Source organism: Mesoplodon densirostris, chromosome 11 (assembly GCF_025265405.1).
Source record: "Mesoplodon densirostris isolate mMesDen1 chromosome 11, mMesDen1 primary haplotype, whole genome shotgun sequence".
NCBI lineage: Eukaryota > Metazoa > Chordata > Mammalia > Artiodactyla > Ziphiidae > Mesoplodon > Mesoplodon densirostris.
The window spans coordinates 98,118,519-98,144,627 of record NC_082671.1 but is presented as its reverse complement, the minus strand read 5'-3'; the positions used below and the strand labels follow the sequence as shown (position 1 = coordinate 98,144,627).

General features: G+C 33.0%; 1 protein-coding gene across 11 annotated transcripts in view; it reads right to left on the bottom strand.

Moving 5' to 3' along the window:
- PPFIA2 (PTPRF interacting protein alpha 2) overlaps nucleotides 1-26,109 on the bottom strand; it is a 407,328-nt gene that overhangs the window by 76,659 nt on the left and 304,560 nt on the right. For all 11 annotated transcript variants that reach the window (XM_060111668.1, XM_060111670.1, XM_060111669.1 and 8 more), the window contains 9 exons: nucleotides 25,765-25,899; nucleotides 20,331-20,414; nucleotides 19,936-20,067; nucleotides 18,323-18,385; nucleotides 14,099-14,190; nucleotides 9,311-9,446; nucleotides 7,373-7,593; nucleotides 4,713-4,950; nucleotides 1,074-1,103 (listed from right to left, as the gene is read on the bottom strand). In XM_060111668.1, coding sequence (XP_059967651.1) covers nucleotides 1,074-1,103; nucleotides 4,713-4,950; nucleotides 7,373-7,593; nucleotides 9,311-9,446; nucleotides 14,099-14,190; nucleotides 18,323-18,385; nucleotides 19,936-20,067; nucleotides 20,331-20,414; nucleotides 25,765-25,899 — 1,131 coding nt within the window. The remainder of the gene's footprint in view (nucleotides 1-1,073; nucleotides 1,104-4,712; nucleotides 4,951-7,372; nucleotides 7,594-9,310; nucleotides 9,447-14,098; nucleotides 14,191-18,322; nucleotides 18,386-19,935; nucleotides 20,068-20,330; nucleotides 20,415-25,764; nucleotides 25,900-26,109) is intronic.

Genomic DNA, 26,109 nt, shown 5'->3' with positions numbered 1-26,109 from the left:
TTCCCTGGTTCCAGAAGTATTTGGGCATAGGCTGACTACCACATCTTGAAGATGCTGAAAAGAGATTGATGTACTGGATAGTAGGTTGAACCTTTGATATTTGTCCCATCTGATATCCTGTGAGTCTGAGCTCTGCCGTTCTCAGTCATCTAACAAGATGTCATTTTGTGAATCAGAACTGTAGTGCATTTTGTTTCCTATACCCAATATTTATTCTCTTGACTTCATTCCAAGCAGTAAAGTAGTATATTAATTCTATTTTTATATTTTCTGTATTTGTGACGCTCTAGTTTCTGAGACCATGCTGAGAATGCCCATCCCAGGGCTAGCTAATTCCTAGAGATAGGTAACTACGTTCCTGGAGTGTGTCTTCCATATGCAAACCAAACATCTCCATCAGTACCTCAGATCCTCTTCTCTATCTGTCTCTTACATTCCAGGAGGCACTATTCCTCTGTCTTAATCATCCCAGGCCAGGTATCTGACAACTAGAGAGAGCCCCTAGACCCTACAGCCCACTGAAATTGTTCAAATGAGCCAACCTTAAACCTGCTTACCCTGCCTTTCCATTCCTACGAAAACCACAATACACATTCCTTCCCATGCTTTCCTCTCACTCTTTCTGACCGCTGACTTGGTGCTTCCCCTTGACCCGGCATAGTGAAGCTGGTCCCTTGCTCTTGGGAAGCAGGAGTAAGAAGCTATCATTTATTGGCAATTGTTTCTTGATTTGTTGGTCTTATATATCTGAATAATGGTAAAACCTATATTTTAAAACAAGCATCATTGTTGTTCTAGATATCGACAGTAAACTATCTAATTCTACCAAGAGAGATCTAAAAATTCTGTGGGAAATCAGGATATTTTAGTCCCCACAGTCTAATAATTACCCTAGAACGCATAAACAATTTTATTTTGAGACATTTGCTCTTATGATCATATTTAAACAATTCAAAAACACTTAAATACTTTTAATATTTTTTTATAAAATGCTTCAGTTAGAAGAAATATAATTTTAAATCTTAGAAAAAACAATGTTCAGTTAGTAATCAGATCAAAGAAATGTACAGTACCTTTCTTCGATGTTTCCTTAGATCACTTGGCTGTGATTGGCAGTAATAAAAGCGACATAAAACAGAACCAATTAATGATTACCATTTGACCATGTCACAAGTTAAACAGTATCTATAATTTAACTATCTTTTTTTGGTTTTCACTCCATTCTTTTCAAAATAAATGTCTTTTAACCATTATAAAAGCATTCCTCTAGGGGGCTATATTAGAGAGGAAACTTCCTAGATGGCATGTTGCAGGGGACATGTCTTCATGATGGGATCATGTGTATATACATAAAACATGAGACATGAGACATGGACCTTAGGGAATATGAAGCACATATGCAGTGAGCTAGCCAGAAGTAAATATGAGACTATATCCTCCCGAGAAAATATAGATGGGAGTGAAGAAGACTATGTGTAAATGAAGATCCAATGCACATATATGTATTTTATAAACATTCACTTTTGTCTCATCTACACAGGGATTCGGACCTTCTCGGGGCAGATATGCTGTTCCTACGTGATCTCAAACTTCCTGGCATCCTAACAAACTCTCCATCCCCAAATACCAAAAGCTCTGGCCTCAGTATATCATATTTCTGGGGCTGCTGTTTTCTTGTCAGTGCTCTTTTAGAGAATTTTTAAAAAACAGTTATTTATTTATGATCCTAGATAAAACTTATTAACTTAATATTTGTTAATTTTTCTTTTGCAAGTAAAACATTCTAGTAAACTATTCCATTATACTTTACATTTTTGTTGCTATTGAAAAATGGGTTGATTTATCTCATTCAATATTCTAATTAGATATCGCTAACATTTTATTTATGTCTATGGATTTGTGGTGAGGTAAAAGTAAATACAAATAGGCTTTATTATCAGGACAAATAATAATGTTTGCAAAACATATAAACATATACAATACGAATAAATACAATGTCTTTTCAATCTCTGTCCCTCTGTCCCTAAAATTTCAAATTTTGCTCTGAATATTCAAACATGAATTATATGCAACAAAATTATTTTTTCTCCAATATTTTCTACAGGTAAAAGAAAACCTTCCTGTCTTTCACTATAACAATAACGAATTTGATGACAAAGTTTTGTTAGGTGATAAAGACTTCCTGGGTTTTATTTTTTGTTTTTCTGAGTCAGATATTAAACATTTTAAATATTTTTTTTACCCTCAGGAAATGCTCTAAATATCTGTATTTTTTTTTTGAACTAGGTGTCTTATTTATTTATTTGGTTGCATCGGGTCTCTTAGTTGCAGCAGCAGCCTCCTTAGTTGTGGGAGGCGGGCTCCCTAGTTGTGGCATGTGAACTCTTAGCTGTGGCATGCATGTGGGATCTAGTTCCCTGAGCAGGGATCGAACCCGGGGCCCCCTGCATTGGGAGCGTGGTCTTAACCACTGCACCACCAGGGAAGTCCCTCTAAATATCTTTTAAGTACTCTAATTATAGTATAATAATGTTCATTTACCACTGATTTATTTATAACTAACTGCTCAAGAAAATGCATGAAAGCAGTGGCACCCTATTCATACATACACAAACATTATGTGTAAATGGCTATGAATATATTATTTTATTATTATAAAAATAATAACACTGTCAAGGGTTATAATGCTAATATATAATGAAAATATTTAAAAGGGCAAAATACTAGGTTGCAAAAATGTAAGGAAATAATAGCAATACAGAAATAACCGAAGTTTTCTTAATTTGAATGCTGACTAAATTATGCTCTGTGGGCCAATATTCTTACTGTAGCTTTGATAATAAGTAGGTCATCAATTACATATGGATAAACTAAGCCAGAGACAATATCATTTTTAGTTAATGAAATCAGATGGATGGTTCCTAGATTTCTAAAATAAGCAGATCATAATGTAGATCAGTATATTGGGTTAGTTTATCTTAGTACATTGGCTAAAAGTTTGTGCTGTATCTAGCTGGGATCAGCTCTGATTAGCTGGCCTTTGTTTGGACTTGCCATTGTCTGTGCTATCTACTTTAAAATATCTTTAATATCAAGTCTGGAAATAAGCAAAGAACAGTAAACTCAATGGCTTAAGGAGGTAAGTATTTCCTTTCAAAAATTGTTTTTCATCATTTCTCGTTTATACAGATTTACTTGAAAGTTCCATAACTGTAAAGAGTCTGGATATGGGAAATATTGCCTCACCATATAAACAGTTTTCTGCTTCAATTCTCAGTCGCAAAGTTAAAGAAAAAGATATCTAAACTGATACACATAATGGAAATTTTATGAAGATAAAATTTTAAAACTTATTTACTTATAAGGTAGTTTTTCCCTTGGGGTGAGAGTATCATATATATACATACACACATACATATGCACATATGTGTGCATTTATATAAATTAATTCTAATGAAAATAATTTTTAAAGGTTTTTTTTGCCACAATACACATTATTGCAACATATTTATTTAAAGATACCATTTAGAAATTGAGTTAAACTTCTTTGTTCAGATATTATACACACCCATATACACAGAGATGCAGGCATTGTGACACTTTTTATAGAAGTTTCACAGCCTTCTGACCGGAAACACTATATACACTTAATATTCTTCTGTCATATTATTAATTTCTCCTCCATTTGTTACATTTGTGCTAGATTTTTGCAGTATATAAACTATTAGTTGATCTATTTGCATTTTGCTTAATCTCTATCCTCAAACTTTTATTTTTAATTGGAATTTTATTGTTTTAATAACATAGTTTTAATATTCATTAAAAAACATAGAATTTTACCTCCATAAAGAGTTCAGAATATTTAAATCTTCATTATTGTTGTCATTTCAACATATTTCCAGGTAATCACAGAAAAAAAACAAACAATATATGCTTTTGAGTTAGCAAATCTGAAAAAAAATCCAGCTCCTCTTGACTAGATGTGTTGAACAAGGACAATTTACCCATACTCTCAACATTTCAGTTACTTTCACTCGAGATAATAACATTTTCAAATGTTATCACGAGAATCAAGTGACTAAACATCATGACATTCAGTAGTCATTCCACCTAACATTATTTTTAGCAAGGAGTACTCTGATTTTTTTTCTCTCTTATGTTAAGGGTACTTCCTAATTTAGGTTTCCAACGTTTAATCCCAAAAGAAGATACATGAAATAAAGAATTAAAGAACAAAGAAGGGTGAAAATGTTGACATGAATTATAAAACTCAATTGGGAAATTGCTGCTATTGTTGATAGCTCTTCTTTTAAAATTATATTATGTATATTATAAAATTATAACATTCTATGTTGGTGTATTGAAGCGATTATAATAAATAATTTTTGAAACTTATTGTGTTAAAAATAACCCACCCAGTCTCAATCATCAAGGTATCATCAGTAAAAATGAATTTAATGGTTTAAGTCATTCAGATTTCTGATGTGATATTTAGATTTCTGCTCTTCCATTTACTTATTATGTGACCTTGGGAAAGTTACACCTGTGTAGGCTTTGTTTCCTCACTTCATAGTGCGATTAATATTTGTATCTACCACATAGGTTTGTTGAGAAAAAAAATAAAACACACAGAAAGTCTTTAGACTAGAATAGATTTCAGCTAATGCATCAGTAATTCTAATGGAAGCAAAGGTTCTCTGGACACATCATACCAGTGTCATGACTCCCATCCGATCCATTTCCCTGGCAGGACTTCGAGGGGTGAGCTTTGGTGTTGAGTGTCCACTGGGGGGAGATGAACTGGCCAGCGAAGAAGCTGTAACAGAGGCAGTGATGGAGGTACCTGGGTGGACCCTTGCTAAATTCAGGCCTTCCAGACTCACACTAGCCACTCTATTCTCAATTTCTTCAGCACGTAACTCTGTAGATTCTTTTTCTTCCTGAATTAGTCTGAAAGATACAGTTTAATTTTGATACATTTTATGCTGTTATAATGTTAATTGGAAATCACTAAATAAATAAATAAATAACTTTGTGAACATTTTATATCAAATCTAATATTTTCTTTTTTCCCTAGGCAATATAACTTCAATAAATTCCAGAGACTTCCTGGCTGAAAATTAGAAAATCTTTCTTTTCAAATGATACACAATTCCTCCCAACTTTCATTTTCACCCCATTTCTATACTACCACCTGTTAAAACTCTTTTAAAACCTGAGTGCCTAGTTAATTTCTGCCACTAATCCTAATCTTACATTTGTACTCAGGAACAAATATATGAGACTTTTAGAAACACAAATCTCAACAAAGTCATTGAGTCTTACCTCCTATCCAATGAAAAAGTATAACTGATAGAATCCTCAATAAATGGTTATTCATAATTATAATTTGGCCAAATAAAACACTGACTTAGCCAAGTTGCCTTTACATAAGCACCAAGCAATTTAATAATGTAGATATGAGAGATAGTTAAAAAATTTTTAAAAAATACTGTTGCTATAAATGCTTTTGAGAAGACAAAACACTATTACTCTTTCTTTAAATGGGGAGAAGCTTCAAGAATATGTATACATTATTTATCACAAAGACACAAAGAATAAAGAACTTTAGCTGGGTTGCTTCAAGATCCTATTTAAGTCGAATCTATACACATTTTGCATATTGATATAATAAAACTGGGTACCAGTATAGTTTGTTTGAAAAATGGAGTTAGAAACCACCTCTCCTGAGATATTTTCCTCTTAACTACAAATGGTTTATTGTGATTTCCTATGATATAACCTTTAACTTCAAGGTTATGATCACTGCAAAGTTTTCTTTTTACGTATTTACTTTGGAAAAGTTTGGCAGTTTCTTACGAAACGTAACATACTCTTACCGTATAAGCCAGTAACTGTGTTCCTTCATATTTACCCAAAGGATTTCAAAGCTTATGTCCACACAAAACCCTTTACACAGATGTTCAGAACAACTTTATCCATAATTGTCCAAACTTGGAAACAACGAAGATATCCTTCAGTAGGTGAATGGATAAATAAACTGGTACATATATACAGTGGAACAATATTCAGTGCTAAAATGTAATGAGCTATCAAGGCATGAAAAGACGTGGAGGAACAATAAATGCATGTGACTAAATGAAATAAACCAATCTGAAGAGGCTACTTATTGTATGGTTCCAAATATATGACACTCTGGAAAAGGCAACTATGGAGACAGTAAAAAGATCAGTGTTTTCCGGGGGTTGGGTGGGGGAGAGGGGTGAATAGGCAGAGCACAGCGAGTTTTGGGGACAGTGAAAATACTATGTCTGTACGATATCATAATGATGGATACACATTATTATACATTTTCCAAACAGCTAAGAGTGAACCATAATGTAAACTATGTATTTGAATGATGTGTCAATGTAAGTTCATCAGTTGTAATAAATGTACCACTCTGGTTAAGGATGTTGATAATGGGGGAGGCTATGCACGTGGGGGGCTGGGGTATATGGGAAATCATTGTACTTTTCCCTCGATTTTGCTGTGAATCTTAAACTTCTCTAAAAAATAAATCAATACAAATACTGAGGCAAATTTACTCTTAATTTTAATTTTTCACTTACACAAAGAATATGAATTCTGTTACTTTGAAGTTTATTTTCATGGTGCATTTTTTAACATCTTTATTGGAGTAAAATTGCTTTACAATGTTGTGTTAGTTTCTGCTGTATAACAAAGTGAATTCATGGTGCATTTTAACTTCACCCAAAGATCAGAATCCCAAAGGAAGGTTTAATTAAGTAACACAGTACAACATTATTAATGTTCAAACACATTCCAATGGAAAAACTGCCTCCTCTTCAAAAATGAAAAAGAAAAAGAAATTTTGTACTTTCAAATGATTGGTGGTAAATGATTCCAGAAAAACCTTCTGGTGACAGGCAATAAGGTTCTGCTATACAAAAAATTGCAGTTTTAAACTCTAGGTATTCTATTAATTGTAAAGGAGAGTAAAACTTAGAGGAACTAGTTGAGTAAGAGATAGACTGAAGTTTAATCAAACAAAAAATCCAATGCTACCCAGATTTTCAGTTTATTTGGAAAACTCATCAAAGATTTCACCTTTACCTCATTCTTTTATATTGCTCTAATATCATCATTAATCTGTATATTTTTCATATATGTTTCTTACAAAAGCTGCCCTAATTTAATTCCAGGAATTTGTGAAAATGCACATTCTTATTCAGTAGGTGTGAAGCGAGGTCTGAGATGCTGCAGTGCTAATAAGCTTTATTGGTGATGCCAATGTTTCTGATCTGATGATCACATTTTTAAAATCAAGGTCTTCTAATCACTTGAGACCATCAAAAATCATTGAACTCACCTGATTTCTTTGTTGATAGCATCCAACTGTTCCTGAAGCATCATGGCTAGGGTCTGGGCATCAGAATGACCACTTGGAGAGAGAAGATCCATTGAGCTAAAAATCGTTTCTCTATCATCATCATCAATGTCAGACATTTCTGTGTCACTTTCAAAAGGGTGGCTGCTTAGCACTCCAATTTGTTGAGTTCTATTCCATTCATGATCCCCAAGAGATTTCACCTAGATGGTAAAGGAACAATTACAGTATTTATCATGCTGCTCATTTTCAAAGCATTATTCTGAAAATAAAAACTAAAAACATACATGCTTCCTTTATAGCTTACTTGGCAAAGGTAGAACTGATTATTATTAATATTTTAATTTATCATTTCAATAAAATAGTTCCTTGAATACTTAAATAATGGTAGGTACTAATTTTCAGCATAAATATCAATATTTTAATAGGAATAAAAATGATAAACTTCTGCATGATTTTTAGTTCAACCCCAATTCAAGGCAGCAATTACTTTAAAGCATCTATGCAACATTTTAACTTGTTTTCTAATATAACAATCTCTATTCACTTGTACTTCAGCATTTTCATCTCTTATACTAATTAGGCTGAGGGTACCAATATTACCACACAATAAGTTACACAAGAATTCTCTCTCCAACATTCTAAGAAAGTATTAATAAAAATATTATGCAGAGGTTTAATTTCATCTCCAGTGCTCTGGTCACTTAAATGCCTCACTGATTTTTTTAAACCCAAGACATACTACAATAATTTACATGACTATGTTTTTTAAATGAATATAATAAATCCTCCATGTGAACAAAAGTCTTGAGTAGCCAACAGACCAGTGCTTTTCAAGCTATGGTCTGAAGGTAGGAGATGGTTGAAAGTAAGAGAGCAGTCCTAGATTTTCTGCTTTTTAAAAAATTGTTTTTCATTTTTGTGATGATGTAAAATGACTTTTGGGGGGACCACAAGATACTGCCCTGAGTAGTTACTTCAGATTTGAGGACCTGAGTAAGTACTTGTGTTACAAATTGTTTTGGTACCAAGTAGCACTAATCAATACCACATAAAACTGAGAAAAGATCTGAGATGGATTTATTTATTCTTCGTTTGTTCATTTATTTATTTATCCATTCATTAGATATTGAATGCCTACTACAAGGGACTCACTTATACATGACATGTAGTTGCCAGCTAAAAAATCAAAGGATGTCAAGAGCCTTGTATAAATAAGGACAAGTAGGTTATATAGTATTTTGGACCCATAAAAGAGGTTGAGGAAAACAAACTATACTTAGGGCACACAGGAACTATATATTACTTCTCTATAAAATGCAACTATATACTTACTCAACATATACAGCCTACAGATTTTAAGTTATTGACTGAATGAAAGGCTGGCATTGCAGCTTAAAATGAACAGTTTTCTATAAACACTTTCAACAGTCTGTGTACATTTTCCTCAAAGTGTTACTAAAACAGTAATTATTATTAAAATATGTAATTTTAATTTACGATATGAGTGCCATTGCTTAAATGCCCAAGCAAACCAAAAGCTCATTTGTTTGGCAATATGGCATAATAGATAAAAATATGGAATTTGAAATCACACGAATACAGGCTCAAGTTTTGACTCTATCACTTTAATGGCTGTCTAAGTCTGAACACTTAAAATTTCTCAGCTTCAATATTTTCACATCTGAAATTAGTATAAAATAGTATTCAATTTACAATGTTATGTGAATAAATACTTGGGACATACTTGGTTCAACTTTTGGTACATAGTAGGGGTTATACATTAGTTATAGTTTTTAAAATATGTTATATATCACACCTGAAACTAATAAAAATAAATTCTCTCAGTATTAAAATACTATCCAAAGTGGAAGAGTGCATTTACTTAAACCATCAAAGACTTGAAATAAAAAGTTTAACCTTTGGTTCATCTCTCCTCACACCCATGCGGCCTCTCCTTGGTCTTCTTATTACTTTTGTTGTTCTGTAATCAGACTGGCTGTCCACTAGGGATCCAACAGAATACCGCAGCTCAGCTGAGGTGTCTAGATGAGTTCTGGAAACAAGGAAAACATAAAATATGCTCAATCTCAAAAATTAAACTTACCAGCAAATCACTATCCACTGCTTAATTGGCAGTAAAGCACAAATCCTCAAAGGAAGAAAAAAAAAAACTTCAAGGAAGAAAATAAGTGTTGAAGTGTAACTCTCAGAGGTCTCTTCGGAGGCTTATGTCAGAAACCCCAGTCTCAGTTTCATTCTGAAGGTCAAGTTCATTTTCTCTTTTTAGAATATTAAAAAACCTTTCTGTTTATTAATCATTATTTTCAAAAGCAGTAGTCCAATGGAACATGTTAAGATTGACAACCAAAATCCATTGGCTTACATTCCGACAACTCTTAGTTTGAGCTATTTAGTGGATAACCCAGTACATGCTATTTATCACTGTATTTGTTTTAAATATTCCTTATTCAGCTAAGAGAAAAATGTGTAAACTTTTGGGTCACAAAATTATCTATTTTCCAATGTTTTATTTTTCAATTTAGGAAATCAAAAGAATACTTAAAATCAGATTGGCCCAAGGTTAATAATCTTATTTTTTAAATAAAATAGGATATTTCACCAGAAGAGTTTTTCAGCTTTTGATAAGATATTGTTCCAAAAAGATTAAGAAAAATCTTTTAATAAGCACATTTAATTCTGAAATCTGCTTAGAGATGAAACAGTTGGAAAATTCTAATTGGAAAATATTGTCAGACTGGTTTTTAAAAAACATGATAATAAAGTACACTGTAATCAAAGTGCACTAAAGGTTTCTCCAAGTATATTATTTATATAGAGATTTACAGCAAATTCAGTTTACTGCTACGATAATGATGATAATTACAAATGCAACATGCTGTCCTATAAAATGATCCATCATCATTAGGAAATATGCTTAAAGCCGTGTATTCTCTTGAACTTGGGGCTCTTGCTGATCTACTATGCTTTCACTCTTAGCTCTCTTTGTGAACAAAGACAAACATCCCCAAATATTTGGCAAGATTATAAAAGGTTAGGTGAGGTCTGGGTTCCTGAAAAAGTAGAAGACACTGACCTAACTGATGCATGTCTTTGTTTTGCCAAATTGGACATTAAAGCAAATGAACTAAAGAATCATCCCCCAAATAGATGACAGCTATTGTTTTTATAGCAGTGAACTTGAGACTTAGTCAAGCAAAATGGCTTTATTATGAATTAGTCATATATTAAAAACTAACCAACCAGGCCATAGTCATTAAATGGCACAACTCTCTGTCTTTATTTATAGCAGAGGGTATAAGTTTCATGAAAGCAAAGTTCAGATTTTAGTCACTATTGTATGCTCAAGAAGGTATTCCTAGAATACAATAAGAACTTAATAAATATCTGGTAAGACAATGAATGGATGCAATTGATTGTAATACAGTCCTAACTGTCTAGGTCAGAACAGCCTAGGGACCTCTAGTCTGTGGCTGTTTAGGGTAATGTCTCTGTGGGTATCAGAGTAGAATTTCTAAAATTTTAACACATCATCCTAGGAGTATTGTTTTCTTGTTGTTTTATCTCTCAACTGCAAGTCATTTATAAAAACATGAAACAAAACACAGATCTGGTCCCATCAAAGCCCTGCTCAAAACTCTTCAGTGTCCTTACAAGGTCCTCTACCTGGGCCCCTCCTACTTCCCAGTTTCACTGTTAGTTACTCTCTGCCTTCTTTCTTCGTCTAGCTGTGCTGTCTGTCATTTTCTTCAAACTTATACTTTCTGTTGCTTTGAGCCTTAGAACATGTTATTCTTTCTGCCTGAAATCGTCTCTTCAAACATTTATGTGGTTACTATTCTTAAGGTCTCAGCTTAAAAGTCCCATCCTCATATACTATTATAGCTCCTGCTATTCCCTCTATTATAACAGTCCTCAAATTCATATTCCTTCATTTTCCATCTGGAACATGTATTCTTCACTACAATCACCACTGTATCTCCAATGTCACAGTCTCACAGGTAGAAAGTACTTAATTGATCTTGAGAGAACAAAGACCTGAACCAACACCAACTGCAGAAGAGCCATTGCTTATACTTCATCTGTTACCCCTCACCTCTCTCTTTTTATTCAACTCTGTGATCTGTCAGAGGCAGTATATCCATATATTTCAGTTTTAAAATTATTCTTGGTGTACAATATTTTGAGAGGCACTTGTAGATGTTAAGTTACAATACAGTCACTGGTTCCTTTAAACAAGGAACCAGGTAGTTTTCCCTCCTGAATCTCCTGTGACTCTTGAATATAATCTCACAAAGGAGCTTCAACAGATAAATCAAGCACGAATTTTCATAGAGAAAAGTTGTTACCCATTTCTCTGCTTCCTGGGATGTCCTTCATTGTCCTTTTCAATTATCCAGATCTTACCCTTTCCCCTGAGTTGAGCCAAATCAGCCTTTCTCGGCCACTCTGGAACTCATTTTACTTTCTTCTCAGATGAGATTCTGGTAGAGGATATCAGTCACTGATACTCACTTTAGCTCAACTCTTCTTACCCCACCACCTGTAAGATCAAAAACTAGTAGATGGGGCTTCCCTGGTGGCGCAGTGGTTGGGAGTCTGCCTGCCGATGCAGGGGACGCGGGTTCGTGTCCCGGTCTGGGAGGATCCCACATGCCGTGGAGCGGCTGGGCCCGTGAGCCATGGCCGCTGAGCCTGCGCGTCCGGAGCCTGTGCTCTGCGGCGGGAGAGGCTATAGCAGTGAGAGGCCCGCATACCGCAAAACACAAAAAAACAAAAAACAAAACAAAACAAAAACTAGTAGATGAAGTTCTCATGCACTTTCTGTCTTCTTTATTGTTTTTTTTTTCAATTATGTGCACTCAGAAATATGAATGTTCAAGAAATAATGGCTGTTTAATAAATATTCAGTTATCTCATTATAAATTAGCTATCTTAATAATTCCTATAATACTTTATATTTGTGAGTTGATTTACTGTTTACAAAACACTTTTCTCGCTTTTTCATTTATCTGCAAAGTAATCTTGTGAGACAGACGTAAAATATTTTATAAAAAATATTTTTATATAATGCATGTAAATATACATATATATTTTATAAAAATTATTTTATATAATTATGTAAATATACATATATATATATTTGAACTTATTAAGGAAAAATGGGTTTTCCAAAATCAAACTGCTAGTTATTGTATGTCTAAGACCTAGGAATGTCAATTTTCTTATTTTTGGTCTAGTGTTGTTTCTATTACAATCCATTGTATCAAAGAATAGTTGTCCTGTATGTAGTTCCCAAGTTTCCCTGATGATCCTTCATTGTGGATTAATGTCACATTGTTAGGCTGCCATGATGACTCACTAAGGTGATGAACTTTTAGACAACACTTCTAGAACTCTGTATTTCTGAAACTGAAGGTCAAAAAGACAATGAAATGGCCATTTGGTCTTATTAAAATATGTTTCATTTGTTGACTGAATAATGCTAGTTCTATGTATTTACTCTGTTGGCATTTTATCAGCTCTTTCTGTCTCCTTTACCATCATCATCATCATCACCATGTATATCACTGAATTAATAGCCTCAGATATATAAACCATAATAAAACATTAGAAAAATAAACATTATTTTCAAAATTAAAGACCTACATATTTAAAAGTTCCTTGGGTATATTTATGCCTCCAGAACTGTATTCTTATACTAAACTGAATTCAAAATACTGTATTTTGTTCTTATTAATACTCACATTGAAGAGAATGTAAGCATCCTTAGGATTTTTTTTAATTTGGATTTTTCACCTGAACATCCAAAAAATGCTTTACTAGATATTCATTTATTCAACAATATCTATTGAGAGTATACTATATACAAGGTTTCTGTTTTTAGGTGCTGTGATTATAGTACTCAAAACAGACAAAATATTCAGCCTTTGTGGAGCTAACATTCTTAGGATAAGCATCAAGAAAAATGTACTTTTAGAAGTCTGTGGTGGTCAAAAGTTTCAAATAGCTGATACTGTGTTGTCTAACAAATAAATGCTCAAATGGGTGAATCCCTCTATGTTTTTTTATCAACTTTAAATAAAAGGCACTAAGCACAAAGGAAAATTATATGTGAATTATTGAGCTCGATCTGCCTATCTAGAGAGTAAACAAGGATCTTTTTTTTTTTTTTTTTAAGGTTAGGTATAGAGTCAAAGTAGATGAGTACAAACAAGTTTACTTGAAGTTTTTTTTTAAACACATTTAAGTTCTCCTTCCCTCTTTATTGTAATTAGTTTAACAAAATAGTCAGATACTAAGTGATCATACCAATGTTTCTTCAGCAAAATTAAACATTGAAAACATTTCTGCATGTAGAGAAAATGACTCTTCCTGGAAAGAGACATAATCTCTGTATATATGGATCCACTTCTTCATTTACAACATATAAGAAGACATAGTTCTCTATATATTAAATACAGAATACAAAAGGTAATAATTTATATTTTTATTGCATATTTGAGGGAAGCATTACTGAATTAGAGAATTATTTTTGAGTGTAGAAACTGTAAATCAGTAATGGATCAAAATAGGGCAATGCCTGCTGAGAAACAGGAGGTACTTATTTATTTTACTTGAGGAGATATGAAACCATAAGGAAATTCAAATTGATTATTGGTGAAAAAGCTTTTTATTTAATGTTACCTTGATATTGTGGGTTCAATTAAAGAGCCAGTTCTCATTTTCAACTGGTCAAGTTCAGATCTCAGCTTTTCAATTTCTTCTGCTAATCTTTCCTAAAAATCAAAGAGGCGTTACTCAGATGATATGCATATGCCAATAGTACCAACACTCAACTATGATAAACCAAACAACCAAGCTTAATGGCTTTTTAAAAATGGAAAAAATGATTAACATGCTTTTATTACATATTGTTAGACATGACAGCAAAAAATGCCTGATTTTCTCCTTGAAATGAAAATATGACAGCAGAAGTCAATAAAATTTTATCTACATTCTCTAACATTCACTAATGCTAAGTTTTTCTAAACATATGGGAAAACTAAGGTCATGACCAGCTATGTATACATCACTTCAAAATCTGAGTAGAAAGTAAGTACAGCAGTTTAAAAAGCAAAGAAAAGGGGCTTCCCTGGTGGCGCAGTGGTTGAGAGTCCGCCTGCCGATGCAGGGGACACGGGTTTGTGCCCCGGTCTGGGAAGATCCCACATGCCGCGGAGCGGCTGGGCCCGTGAGCCATGGCCGCTGAGCCTGCGCGTCCGGAGCCTGGGCTCCGCAACGGGAGAGGCTGCAACAGTGAGAGGCCCGCGTACCGCAAAATAAATAAATAAATATATAAATAAAATAAAGAAAAGGTCTTATTTCTACAGTAAGTAAAGGATTTCTACCATCCTATAATGGTCGAAGGACACATGGGTGAAAGAGAAGGAAGATTAAATTAAAAGGATGAGAAAAACATTATCACTTGATATGAGTTAAAATTATTAGCTCGATATTGGTACAATAATTTATGCATGTGATAATTTTCTCAGATTGGCATTAACAGTTTCAGTCTGCAAATTTATGAAGATGAGGGTGATCTTATAGCCCTTAATTAAATACTCATGTAAGGACTTAATTTTGTTTTTGTGATTATAAATTTTATAACATTATAAATGTGTCCTTCCAGATTTTCTATCGCTGTTATTTTTCCCCCTCCATGTGGCCAATGCTGGACATTTTACTGGACTCATACTTCTTTTCTCACCACAATTTTTTGTCAATGTGGCCTTTGCAATGTTTCTCTTATCTGCTCCTTTTAAAATTCTTTCTACCACCATGCTACATTACACACGTTTTTACCTTTTTCCTGAATTATTTTACCAGCTTCCACGATGTATTGCTACCTTCAATCTCTTTCCCACACATTCCTCTGCTAGATGTATCATTTTAAAAAACACGTTTGATCAAATAAAATCTTTGTTTATAATTATTTGATAGTTTCTTATTGCATTTATTAATTCATTTATTCATTATTTCCACAAATATGCATTGACCACCTCTTGTGTGATAGGCCCTAAGATATAATAGTGAACTAACAAATTTCTTGCCCTCATGTAATTTACAATCTAGCAGAAAAGATAGTAAACAATTTGGATTTATAGGATGTTGGTAGGAAGGAGAAAATAGGAGAATAATGGAAGGGCTCTCCAATAAAGTGATATTTTAGCAAAGACCTAGAGAAAGGGAGGGAGTTAAAATATACATTAAGAAAAGGAATGGCAGATAGAAGAAATGGCAGGTGCAAATGCCTCTTAGGAGGACTATTTTGGTGAGGGAGAGGATAAGGTGGCCATTGTGACTAGATTGGAGAGATTAAGGAGAGAGACAAATGGGAATGGATTTAGAAAATCATGCTTACAGGGTTTGGTAAGGGTTTGCAAACCACTTTTAAAGCGTTTGACTTTTACTCTGAGTGAGATAGGAAATGATTGGGGATTTCTGAGCAGAGAAATGACCTGATCATTCTGATGGCTGTGAAATGGACTGATGAATGGGACTGGGAAGTGGGGAAGATAAAAAATTATTATGTTCTTCCAAAAACAGGCAAGAGAATTATGGCTTGGATAACAATGGTGTTAGAAAGAGAATGACAAGGATATTGGTTGTATTTTGAAGATAGAATTAAGAGAATTTGCTATTGGACTGGCTATGGGGTGTGTCATAAAGAAAGAGGTCAAGAACAGCTCCAAAGTTTTTAGCCTGCGTAGTTAAGAGAAAGAAGTTGTGATTTACTGACAAGACTGCTGCTGGTGGTGATTAGGTTAGGTGGTGGTGGTGTTTGGGGGCTTGGGGGATTACTTGTTAAGACTGAGATGACCATGTGTCCAAACAGAGACACTGGGTTGACTCTTGAATATATGTACTCCCTCAGGGAAGAGGAAGTATAGTAGGTGATCTAAATTTGCAAATTCTCAATTTACAGATGGTATTTAAATCCATGAACTCACCAGAGACTGAACATAGAGAAGAAATCCAAGGACAGTCCTAGGAACTTCAAATTTTAGAGATCAAAATAATGAAGAGAAACATGAAAAGAAGAGGATGAGTAATATGACGGATATTTACTAATAATGGACTGTGAGTTAAAGATAATTGAGTGAAAATTTGAGGAGTTATAGGAGATGTGGTTAGATGAGGAAATGTGCTCAGCTGTATGGAATGATATGCATAAATGAGGTATGACCTGGGATTTGCTGCCTCTAGTGATTGACATGAACAGGAATGCAAAGCATGGAATGATCAGTACTGCAGGTTGCCTGGGCAGACTTTTTGAGCTACAGGCTTGGGTAGGAGGTTGGGGAGTGGGTCCTGGGGATCTTGCCAGAAGCACACAGAGCTTTGGATAACATAACATTCCATAACAGGATTAAGTCCCGAATTCACAATCTGTTTACACCCTAGTTCTTTAAACACATACCAGTCACAGCAAACTTCTGGTGATTCAGCAAATCAACCATCTTTGTTTTCTCTGTGCTATTGCATGGTTATGTCTTCTTCCCTACCCTTCTTTATTTGTTAAGATCAAATGTGCCTTCAAGAGCCTGATGAAATGTTATCTTCTTCATTGTAGACTTTCTGAACTACTTCAGAAAGAATTAGATGCTATCTTCTAGGCACCATATTGTATTGCTCTAATACACCTATCTTTCGGGTTTAAGGGTGTGTACATCCTGACTGTGGGACTAAACAGTTATTTTTTAAATTAACATCATAATATGTAGTATTCAATACAGTTAAATGTACAATTGTTCTTTCTTATCTTTATTCTCTCATCTTTTCCAATACCTTCCAAATGACATACTGTTGCCAGACCTCCTTCCCTTCCCTCCTTCCTTCCCTCCTTCCTCCCTCTCTTCCTCCCTTCCTTCCTTCCTTCTATTACTCCCTCTCTCCCTCCTTTCTGTTTCCATTCCTTCCATCTTTTGTTTAATATACATCTATAAGTCACTTCTTAAGTCAGTGATTTTATATTATTTCATTTACTGATGCTGAACAAAATGAAATAAGACAAAATTGCTAACAAGAATTTTACATGTTAAGGAAGGAGGAAAACACATTAGCAATTAGAGCTTTTAACATTTTATAATCTGGTCCTTATCTGCCTAGTCTATCACATATCCTACAATAAGAATAACTGATTCCTGCCAAACGGTTATGTCCATTATTATTTAAGATATCAAACTCACTACTCACCTCCTCCCCACTCTAAGCACTTGTAAGCATGGCACAGGCACTGTATTTGAAAGTCTTGCAAAACAGTCCTATCTTTCCTTAAAGCATTCTGAAGCCTTCTTTATAGCAGCAATGTATATTGATCTCTCCTACCTGTAGTTCTTACTATCTTTCATTCATTTGACACTTGGCATCTGTGACTCTACAATTCATTGCTTTGTGTTTTCTCTCCTCAATTAGACTTTTCAGGTACTTTAGAACTAAGTTCATGTTTGCAAATGTAACAGCACAATTTTATGCACAGTAGGTACTTAATACATTTCTGCTAAAATAATATCTCAAACTAGACACAAATCAGTGCATACATTTTTATCCCATTTATATAAAACATGAAAAAGTCAAAACCGTTTTTTCCCTGTTAGAAGTCAAGATAGTGATTATCCTTTAGGATAAGAGTAGTGATTATATGCTAACTAAGTGGGGTTTCCAGGATGTTGATTTTCAGTGCGTTTGGTTTGTAAAAATTCATCAAGCTCTCCCTATATATGTACACTTTTCTGTATGTATAATATAAAAGTTAAAATATTTTTAAAAGATAACATCCTAAAATTATTTATTATCAAATTTATTTTATAACAAAATATTCACCAATGTGAAACAGAAAAGTGGGCAAAATGTAAGCTTCCATAATACCTTGTCATGTAAAGATTCTTCCAGATTCTTTCTGAAAGTTTCTGATTCTTGAATTAAAACATTCTACAGAAAAGAAAAAAAAACAGATAAATAATAAATAAAACAGAAAATAATTAAATGTGTAGATTAATTTTTTATCACTCAAGAATCTTCTTTGATTCCTTCCTTGGTGCATCTATTTTTTCATTTCCATGGAAACCAAGTTTCAATGGAATCTTTAAACAAGACACCTTAACATTTTTAGAAATACATAATTTAAATAGGAAATGTCATTTTGTAACACTTGGATTGACAAATAAGATAAATATTAACTTTTAAGCTATTTCTGACTGCCTCTTTGCAGTCTTTTTAAAATTTGAAATAATTAGGTTACTTTTCAAATGAGAAAAAGTGAATAAAAAGCAAAATATTAGCCAAAGCTATCATAGAGAAGAATTCAGATAAACTCATTTTTACTACCCGAAGAAAGAAGAAATTGTAAGATCAGATTATTTTAGAAGTTCAATTTCTGGAACTTTATTTCAAATACAGAATTAACAATTTCTAATAATGTTTAAATTATTAGATAAATAAAAATAAAATATTAGCTTTTTTAAAAACTAATGTTACATATCATAATGTTAAATAACTTGCATCATAGATTTGAAAAAAATCCTTGCCAGAAAAGTATTACTGTTGTAAAAGCTTTATGCTTTTCTTATAGTATTACAAAGCATGATTTAAAATAATGTATTCTTTTCAAATTTATAGAGTTAAATTAAAACAAGAGTGTGGTTATTGGCATGCATTTGGTGCTGAATGGGAAGAAGGCATGGCCTATGACTTCTTAATGGGTAAATTAATCAAACTATTTTAACATTTCATTGAAACATTTTTCCTATTTTGGTTTATTGTATGGAGCAGGGGAAAATGTCTAGCTTAAGTAGCGATTGGCATTCAATCTAAATTTCCAAAATGATTTCTCCACCTAGGTTTTAGTCCCTACCTTTTTTTATACTCTGGAATTGGCAACCAGCTCACTAGCTCTTGCTGGTCAGGTAGTCACCAACTATTAATCGGACATATTAACTGTGAATGAAATTGTAGATTGTACAGAAACACTTTTTTGGAAACAATGCAGCTGAAAGTTTTGCATTTCTAAACTCTGTGGTGGGACTGACACTAGTGCTATTGGTGATATAAACTCACTCACATTTTGGCTTTTAGACTAGCAGTAGATTCAGTTACTTGAAACATTTGTATGGTTCAAAGTAAGCCTCCCCACACACTCCAAAATACTAATTTTTGTCTTACTCTTCTTTTTTGCACACCACGTGAAAGACAACTGAAATATTTTTATCACAAAAGTGCAACACTTTTTAATACCTTTGTCTTGTATGATCATGCTAATATGTAAGATTTATATACCATGTAACATTTTTTATTCATATAAAAATTGATCTTACATATTTTTACAGAAACTATTTGTTCACTTTTAAGAATATATCAGGCTTTTTTTAAATTAAGGAAAGTAAATGGATCATCTGAACAATGCAATGATTGTAGCAGAGTGTAAAACAAACATGATCATAAGAACATAGCTGATAATCATGTGATTCTACTGGTCCTTTTACCTTCTCTTCTAGAGCAGCCATTCGTTCCTTTAAGTGTAGCTGTAAGCGTTCATTGGATTCTGTCAGAAGTCTATCCACAGTATCGGATAATCTTTTGTTGTGCTCCTCATTCATTTTCTCTCTTTGCCTAGCCTTACATTCAAAAAATAAATAAATAAATTTAACATAAAAATCACTTAAAAATATTTGGGTTTGTTTTTGTATTTTTTCTAGCTTTAAAACTGGATTTAATTTTATGTCTGTTTTGATTAAATTGGCAGAAACTTTTTTTAATGCACAGGGCATATTCATATGATTTTAAATATAACCTATAATTGAGAAAGACATTCAGTTCTTATATGTAGAATATAAATCCATAAACTGATGCTTGAGAGGGACGGTCTTAAAATACATACTCTTTGAAGTTCTTGATTTTTCTCTTCAAGTTGACCTTCTAGATGCCTCATACGTTCTTCAATGTTTCCATGTCTTTCTTCAGCCTGTTAAGAAATATGAAAAATGCACCTGACATGTAAGATATGGTTAACACTTTTCCTCTAAATAAACTGAAATAAAATGTAAAGCAAGCTACTACCAACCGCAAATGTAGTTTTCAAAAAATAAACTTTTTTTAAACAGGCAGCTGAACAGCATTGCTTGAAATGTGTCAGCTACAAAGGCCTGTTACATCCAAGCATCAGCAAAACATTGGAGTTATTTATGAGCAATGAAATCAGCCAAATGTAACATGCAGACTGTGCATGGTTTGAACACAAACCTGCCATTGTCCAGTCTTAAGCTCCTGAAGCACTGAACTGCACAGATGGTCGATTATCAATAAATAAAAGTAACATAATTTTTACAAATGAAAAGAAAAACTTAGATGAATTCTATTTAGCAATAGAAAGTAAAGTCCAGTAGGACTACCTTCCTACGTATGGAGATCATTTCTTGTAGTTTAGCTTCCATAACATATTGATAATCATCAGATGAGGTAGAAGAGGTTGGATCAGACTAACGAGTCAAGGAAAAGGAGAGGGACAAAATTGAAAAATCAGAACTAAAGGCACTGACACTGAACAGAACATAGCACAGAATGCTTAAAAGAAAAATGTGACAGCAAATTTAATACTTTAATAGAATTTTATGTGGAAAGAACTACACTGAAATCTGGTGAACATGATGAAGTTGATGGTTATAAGTGAAAAATAATGATATGCTCAAATAAAAAGCTACCAACCTAAGGTATGGAAGGTTAGTGATGGCTGGCAATGAAAGACCACTACAGAATGAATTAAAGCAACTCTGAAAGAGTCATGTAATAATTGGAATTACGGGAAACCAAACACTAGAATATGTCTCTGATAGATTGTTAAAAGTTTAATATTTTGGTTTGTTTGTTTATCATATTACTTAAAAATAATGGAAACAAAGTACCTCAGTATTGAGGAGTAGGCCAAGGCAATGACTCAGGTGAAATAAATTTGGAACAAAATTTATTATAAACCCAGCTCTGTAGAAATCAGAGAAAAAGCTAAGCCACGGGGTTAATTATTATGAGTATTCTCCAATTCAAGCAGGATTGAGCTTCCTCAGCAGCACTGGCAAACTTGCAAAATGACTTCTGGTCTCTGAATACACACTATGGCTGTAGGTGTAGAACCTCAGTGCCTATTATTAGACATAGCCTTAATTCGACATTGTAAATGAAAATGATTAAAAGTCCTCAAATAAAGTGACAATAATGCTGTGAGGACAAGAAAACTTATTGTGAATTCTCCTGAATGATACTAGGGACCACTCTAAAACTGATTCTGCATTGATCTGTTGCTATGGCAACAAAATAGTTTGCCCTAAAGTGAATAGGCAGCACAGTGCCTTTTGTGAGCTAATGTTTGCCCAGTGCCAAGGTTAGTTACATGTCTTGGAGGTGAATGTCAGGTTACCACAGATGCAGAGTGCTCAACACATGTGACATTGCTGATAGCTGAATTGTATTAGTATGTTATGCACAGATCACATGTAAAGTTACATCAACATTTTAATCATAATTACAAGTTAAATAATCACAACAGTCAAAGTACCCTATGTCAGGATAACAAAATTTAACTCCAGAGCATATTCTATTATATTTTATAAGTTTATTCTAAAACAGTGAAACTTACTTTATGCAAATATAGGACTATATATAAATATATCATGCAGTACCTGAAAAGAAATAGTAACCTATTCATGTATTGGTTCATATGCATATGTACTATTTTATGCAACAAATTCCAACTTAATCTATAAAATAAACATTTAACATTTAACTGCTGTGCTTATGCAAATAACTCAACATTTATATTTTGAAAGATTTTCCTTCTGATATTCTTATTTCATAAATCGGGAAAATAATGAAGAAATAACAAATAACCAATTTCTCTCCCCAGATTTCCAACAGAAGCAACATAGAATGCTACCATAGTCTTCAAATGCCACAAAATGATTTGATATTTTTTTAAATTTATAATTCAATTAAGAATACAGTAAACGGATCAAAATATTGCTGAAATTATATATTTTAAATTTTTAAACATATCTGTAATCTCTCAAAAGTACATTTTAACAAGCAGTTAATGTTATGACAATTAATCTGGTGACTGACTCAAGGTAGTCAAGGCATGAACATTTCAATTTCCAAAACTGTTTATTCAAATATACAAGTAAGTCAGTAGATCTTTCAAAGGTCCTTAAAACTTCTAGCTGTTTCCATCTTAACTACTGAAAACACACCAAACATTGTGAAAAATTCACTTCAGAGATTAAACGAGAATTCTGTCATGTTTAAATCACTGTTATTGTTGTTACTTTTTATTGGTACTAAAAATGAATGAAATACCTTATGGAATTCAAGATGAATTATGTCCTCGCTGAGGAATATGCATTTTAATTAAAGAAGTAAACATCATAAATCATAAGACTGGGATCCCAAAATGTTTATTATTTAATTGTATATACACTCACCAAAGCCAAATTTTTAATTTTATCCCTAGCCATTATTCAACACTTCTGACTTTCTAAAAGCCTTAAATGAGCTTTAGTTACCTATTTTTACACACACACACACACACACACACACACACACACACCACTGGTAGAAAAAAAGATACTCTTATCAACCAAAGGATAAATTCAGACGTCATCTTTAAACAAACACTGGATCAATTTGCAACCACTATTGCTTTATGTTCACCTTAACCTTATGAAGACTGCAATTTAAGCAACTGGTGTAAATACTATAGTCACATAAGAACAATCTGCTATATTTTGACTCCTTGATGGGATATAGGGCTTATCTTGGTTTCACTCTTTAATGTGACAAGGCAATTTTCAAACGAGCTAAAGTTTTAGAAGAAAACTTTACAGTTTTCTTTTATAGGCAGAAATAGTTTTGAGAAGAATGTGAATATATTTGGAAATGGAGAAGCAATCAAATTTAAAGAGAGGAGGGCCAAAGAGAAGAAAACAATAGTGGCAGATAATAAAAGTAGAAAAAATACTTATAGACCAATTAAAATATATGAGGGATTGTTAACAATATCATTCAAAATATAGGAGAGGGCGCCTAGGTTTAAACTAAGCATAAATCATAAATTAGTGAGAAGTCAAAAACATTATGAAGTAGAAAAGACTATGGAGATCAATAATAAGATATTGAAAACCAATTGGAATTGAAATGATGAATACCTAAAACCGCTTCTAGAGACAGGCCCTAAAGGTCTTGAGAACAGAGATAAGAAAATGGTCAAAAATCATTTTAGCCATAAAGCTTGGGAGAGCAAATGAAAGACTGATCTTCAAATGTTATAAAAGGGTTACAAGCAGAGGGAGTATACTGAAAATAAAATCTCAGCACCAGAGGCGTGTGAATAATGAATTAAATATGGTGATAATCTAAAAACTGTATATCTGAAATAATGTTGATACGGAGCCAGTCAGGAGAGAAAGCAGTAAAAAGGACAAGCAGAGTGAATTCTAACATTTTCATACTTTTTAAGCGGGATAAAACTGCTGAAAAGTGAGGAAATCAAAAGGGTCTATTCCCTTTTAATTCCAGATGAAGTGGAATTTTAGCAATATATTATCAGGTAGGAGTGAACTGAGAACATTATTTTGGGTGCTTAAGTGAATATATGTATCAAATATGACCTCAATGAAATAAAATAGAGGGCAAAACAGATGAGACACCTATTTTAAGTTTTTTTTTTTTACATTCTAAGTTAAGGATTCTTAGGAATATTTAAAGCCTCATATGACAAGTATTATATTTTAAATTATGCTTTATTCTCAATCCATCAGAGATTAATTTGGGGCAATTTTTTGCTGAATTTTAAATTGTGTTTTTGGGGGGAGAGATTCTAGACTTTCTTGTATTTTACTTATGACACTATTGATGATTATTTTACACTAAAATATTACAAAAGTTACTTTTATTATTTAGCCACTTGCCTAACTCCCCCTAAAATAGTTCAGTTCAATAAGATAACTCTTTATAAAAGTTCTTTATATTCCTCAGATGAAAAGCCTAAGTATACATATATTAATCCATATAATAGTCATTTTAAATGTGTTTGCAAGAAAAAATAGCATACTACTACTACTATGTTTGCACTTTTTATATAATTTCAATAATATTTCTAAAATTAAATAAGTTTATATTTATTTTAGAAATCCTACATTTCTGAATTTTCCAGAGTGGTTTATGGCATGGTCAGTGACTATGGAAGGATCCAGATTGTATTACCCTAATCAGACTAAGTTTCATTCAGCTAGTTAGTCCAATACTCTACAACCAACTATATCAATACTTTCTGCTTTGTCAACTGTTTGTCTTTTCACTACCTGTTTAACTATCTTATTTTAACTAACAGGCATCAGTTTACTGTTCCTCTTTAATTATTTACTTTTCCAAAAGTAACTATATGTGTCTACTTTTATTTTGCTGCATCAATTGTTTTGGATAATCCCTAATGCCAGAATTTATAACTTGCAGTTCATATATCTATCTGACCCGTTTACTGCAGTGGTGTGGAAAACAGCACATGGTAATGACTGTGTGAACTTCTAAAATGTGTGTACATTTTTGAATTGATATTAAAAATCAAACATGCTTTTAGTGACAAAATCTGTACTTTTATTCTAGTGACATGTGACTTTCAAGCAATGCCATTCCATTTGACTGTGAAAGGTAAGAATAGTCGTTTTAGCATTATAATGGTTGCTAAGTTCTAAAATATGCATATAATTGCAGAATCTAATGTCCGTAACATAGCAGTTAATTTTGAACATTCTTCAGAATATTATTGATTTTAATTGGTTCAGAAGAAATTACAACTATTAAAATCATTTTCTGACTATTTAATGGCTTTAGACTTCTACAAATCTAATGTCTAACTTCTAACAAAATTTTTTCATACCATAGTCAGAAAGGAATCAACTACATATGATATCTCCTACATTTCTAATACCATACAATTTATGTTGAGCTTACTAAATTATTATGTCTCATGTATATCCATATGTGCAAATATAACCATGGAAAATTAACTCTAAGGACGTGGTATTTTGTTCGTTTTTGTTAATGTTTAAATAGGCAAAGGAATCATCACATCATATATATCAGTCATTCATTTCAACATAAATAAGATATGTGTAACGTAAAAATTCATCTAAATAACAGACCAATACAGTAAAGATTAAATAAACTTAATCTTCATAAAGCCTAAAGAAAATCTTTATATATTCCATTTTGATTACTAGTCATTTCTATAAGTATATCTAGGTTGACCAATTGTTTTATTGCAGTACCTTTGTCAGGGCTGCAATTCTCTGAGCCAGTTCAGCCTCTACTTCAGGTAAGGTCTCAGCTTTTCTCATAGTTTGCTGCAACTTTTGCTCAGCTAGCTCAAGACGCTCTTGTAACTGTCTGTTCTTCTCTTCCATCTGAAATAGGGATGAAAAAAGAGACACTTAAATTGTCACAGTTAGGATAGCAAACACCAGTCACCAGGGGCTGTGGGCTTCAAGCCACTCTTCTAGAGTTAAAATAAGTTACTACTATCATACCTACTGTGCAAAGAGATTATTGTTCTCATGTTTTCATATATTACTTATCCATATTCCTTAATAAATTCAGCACATAAAAAAAGAAAA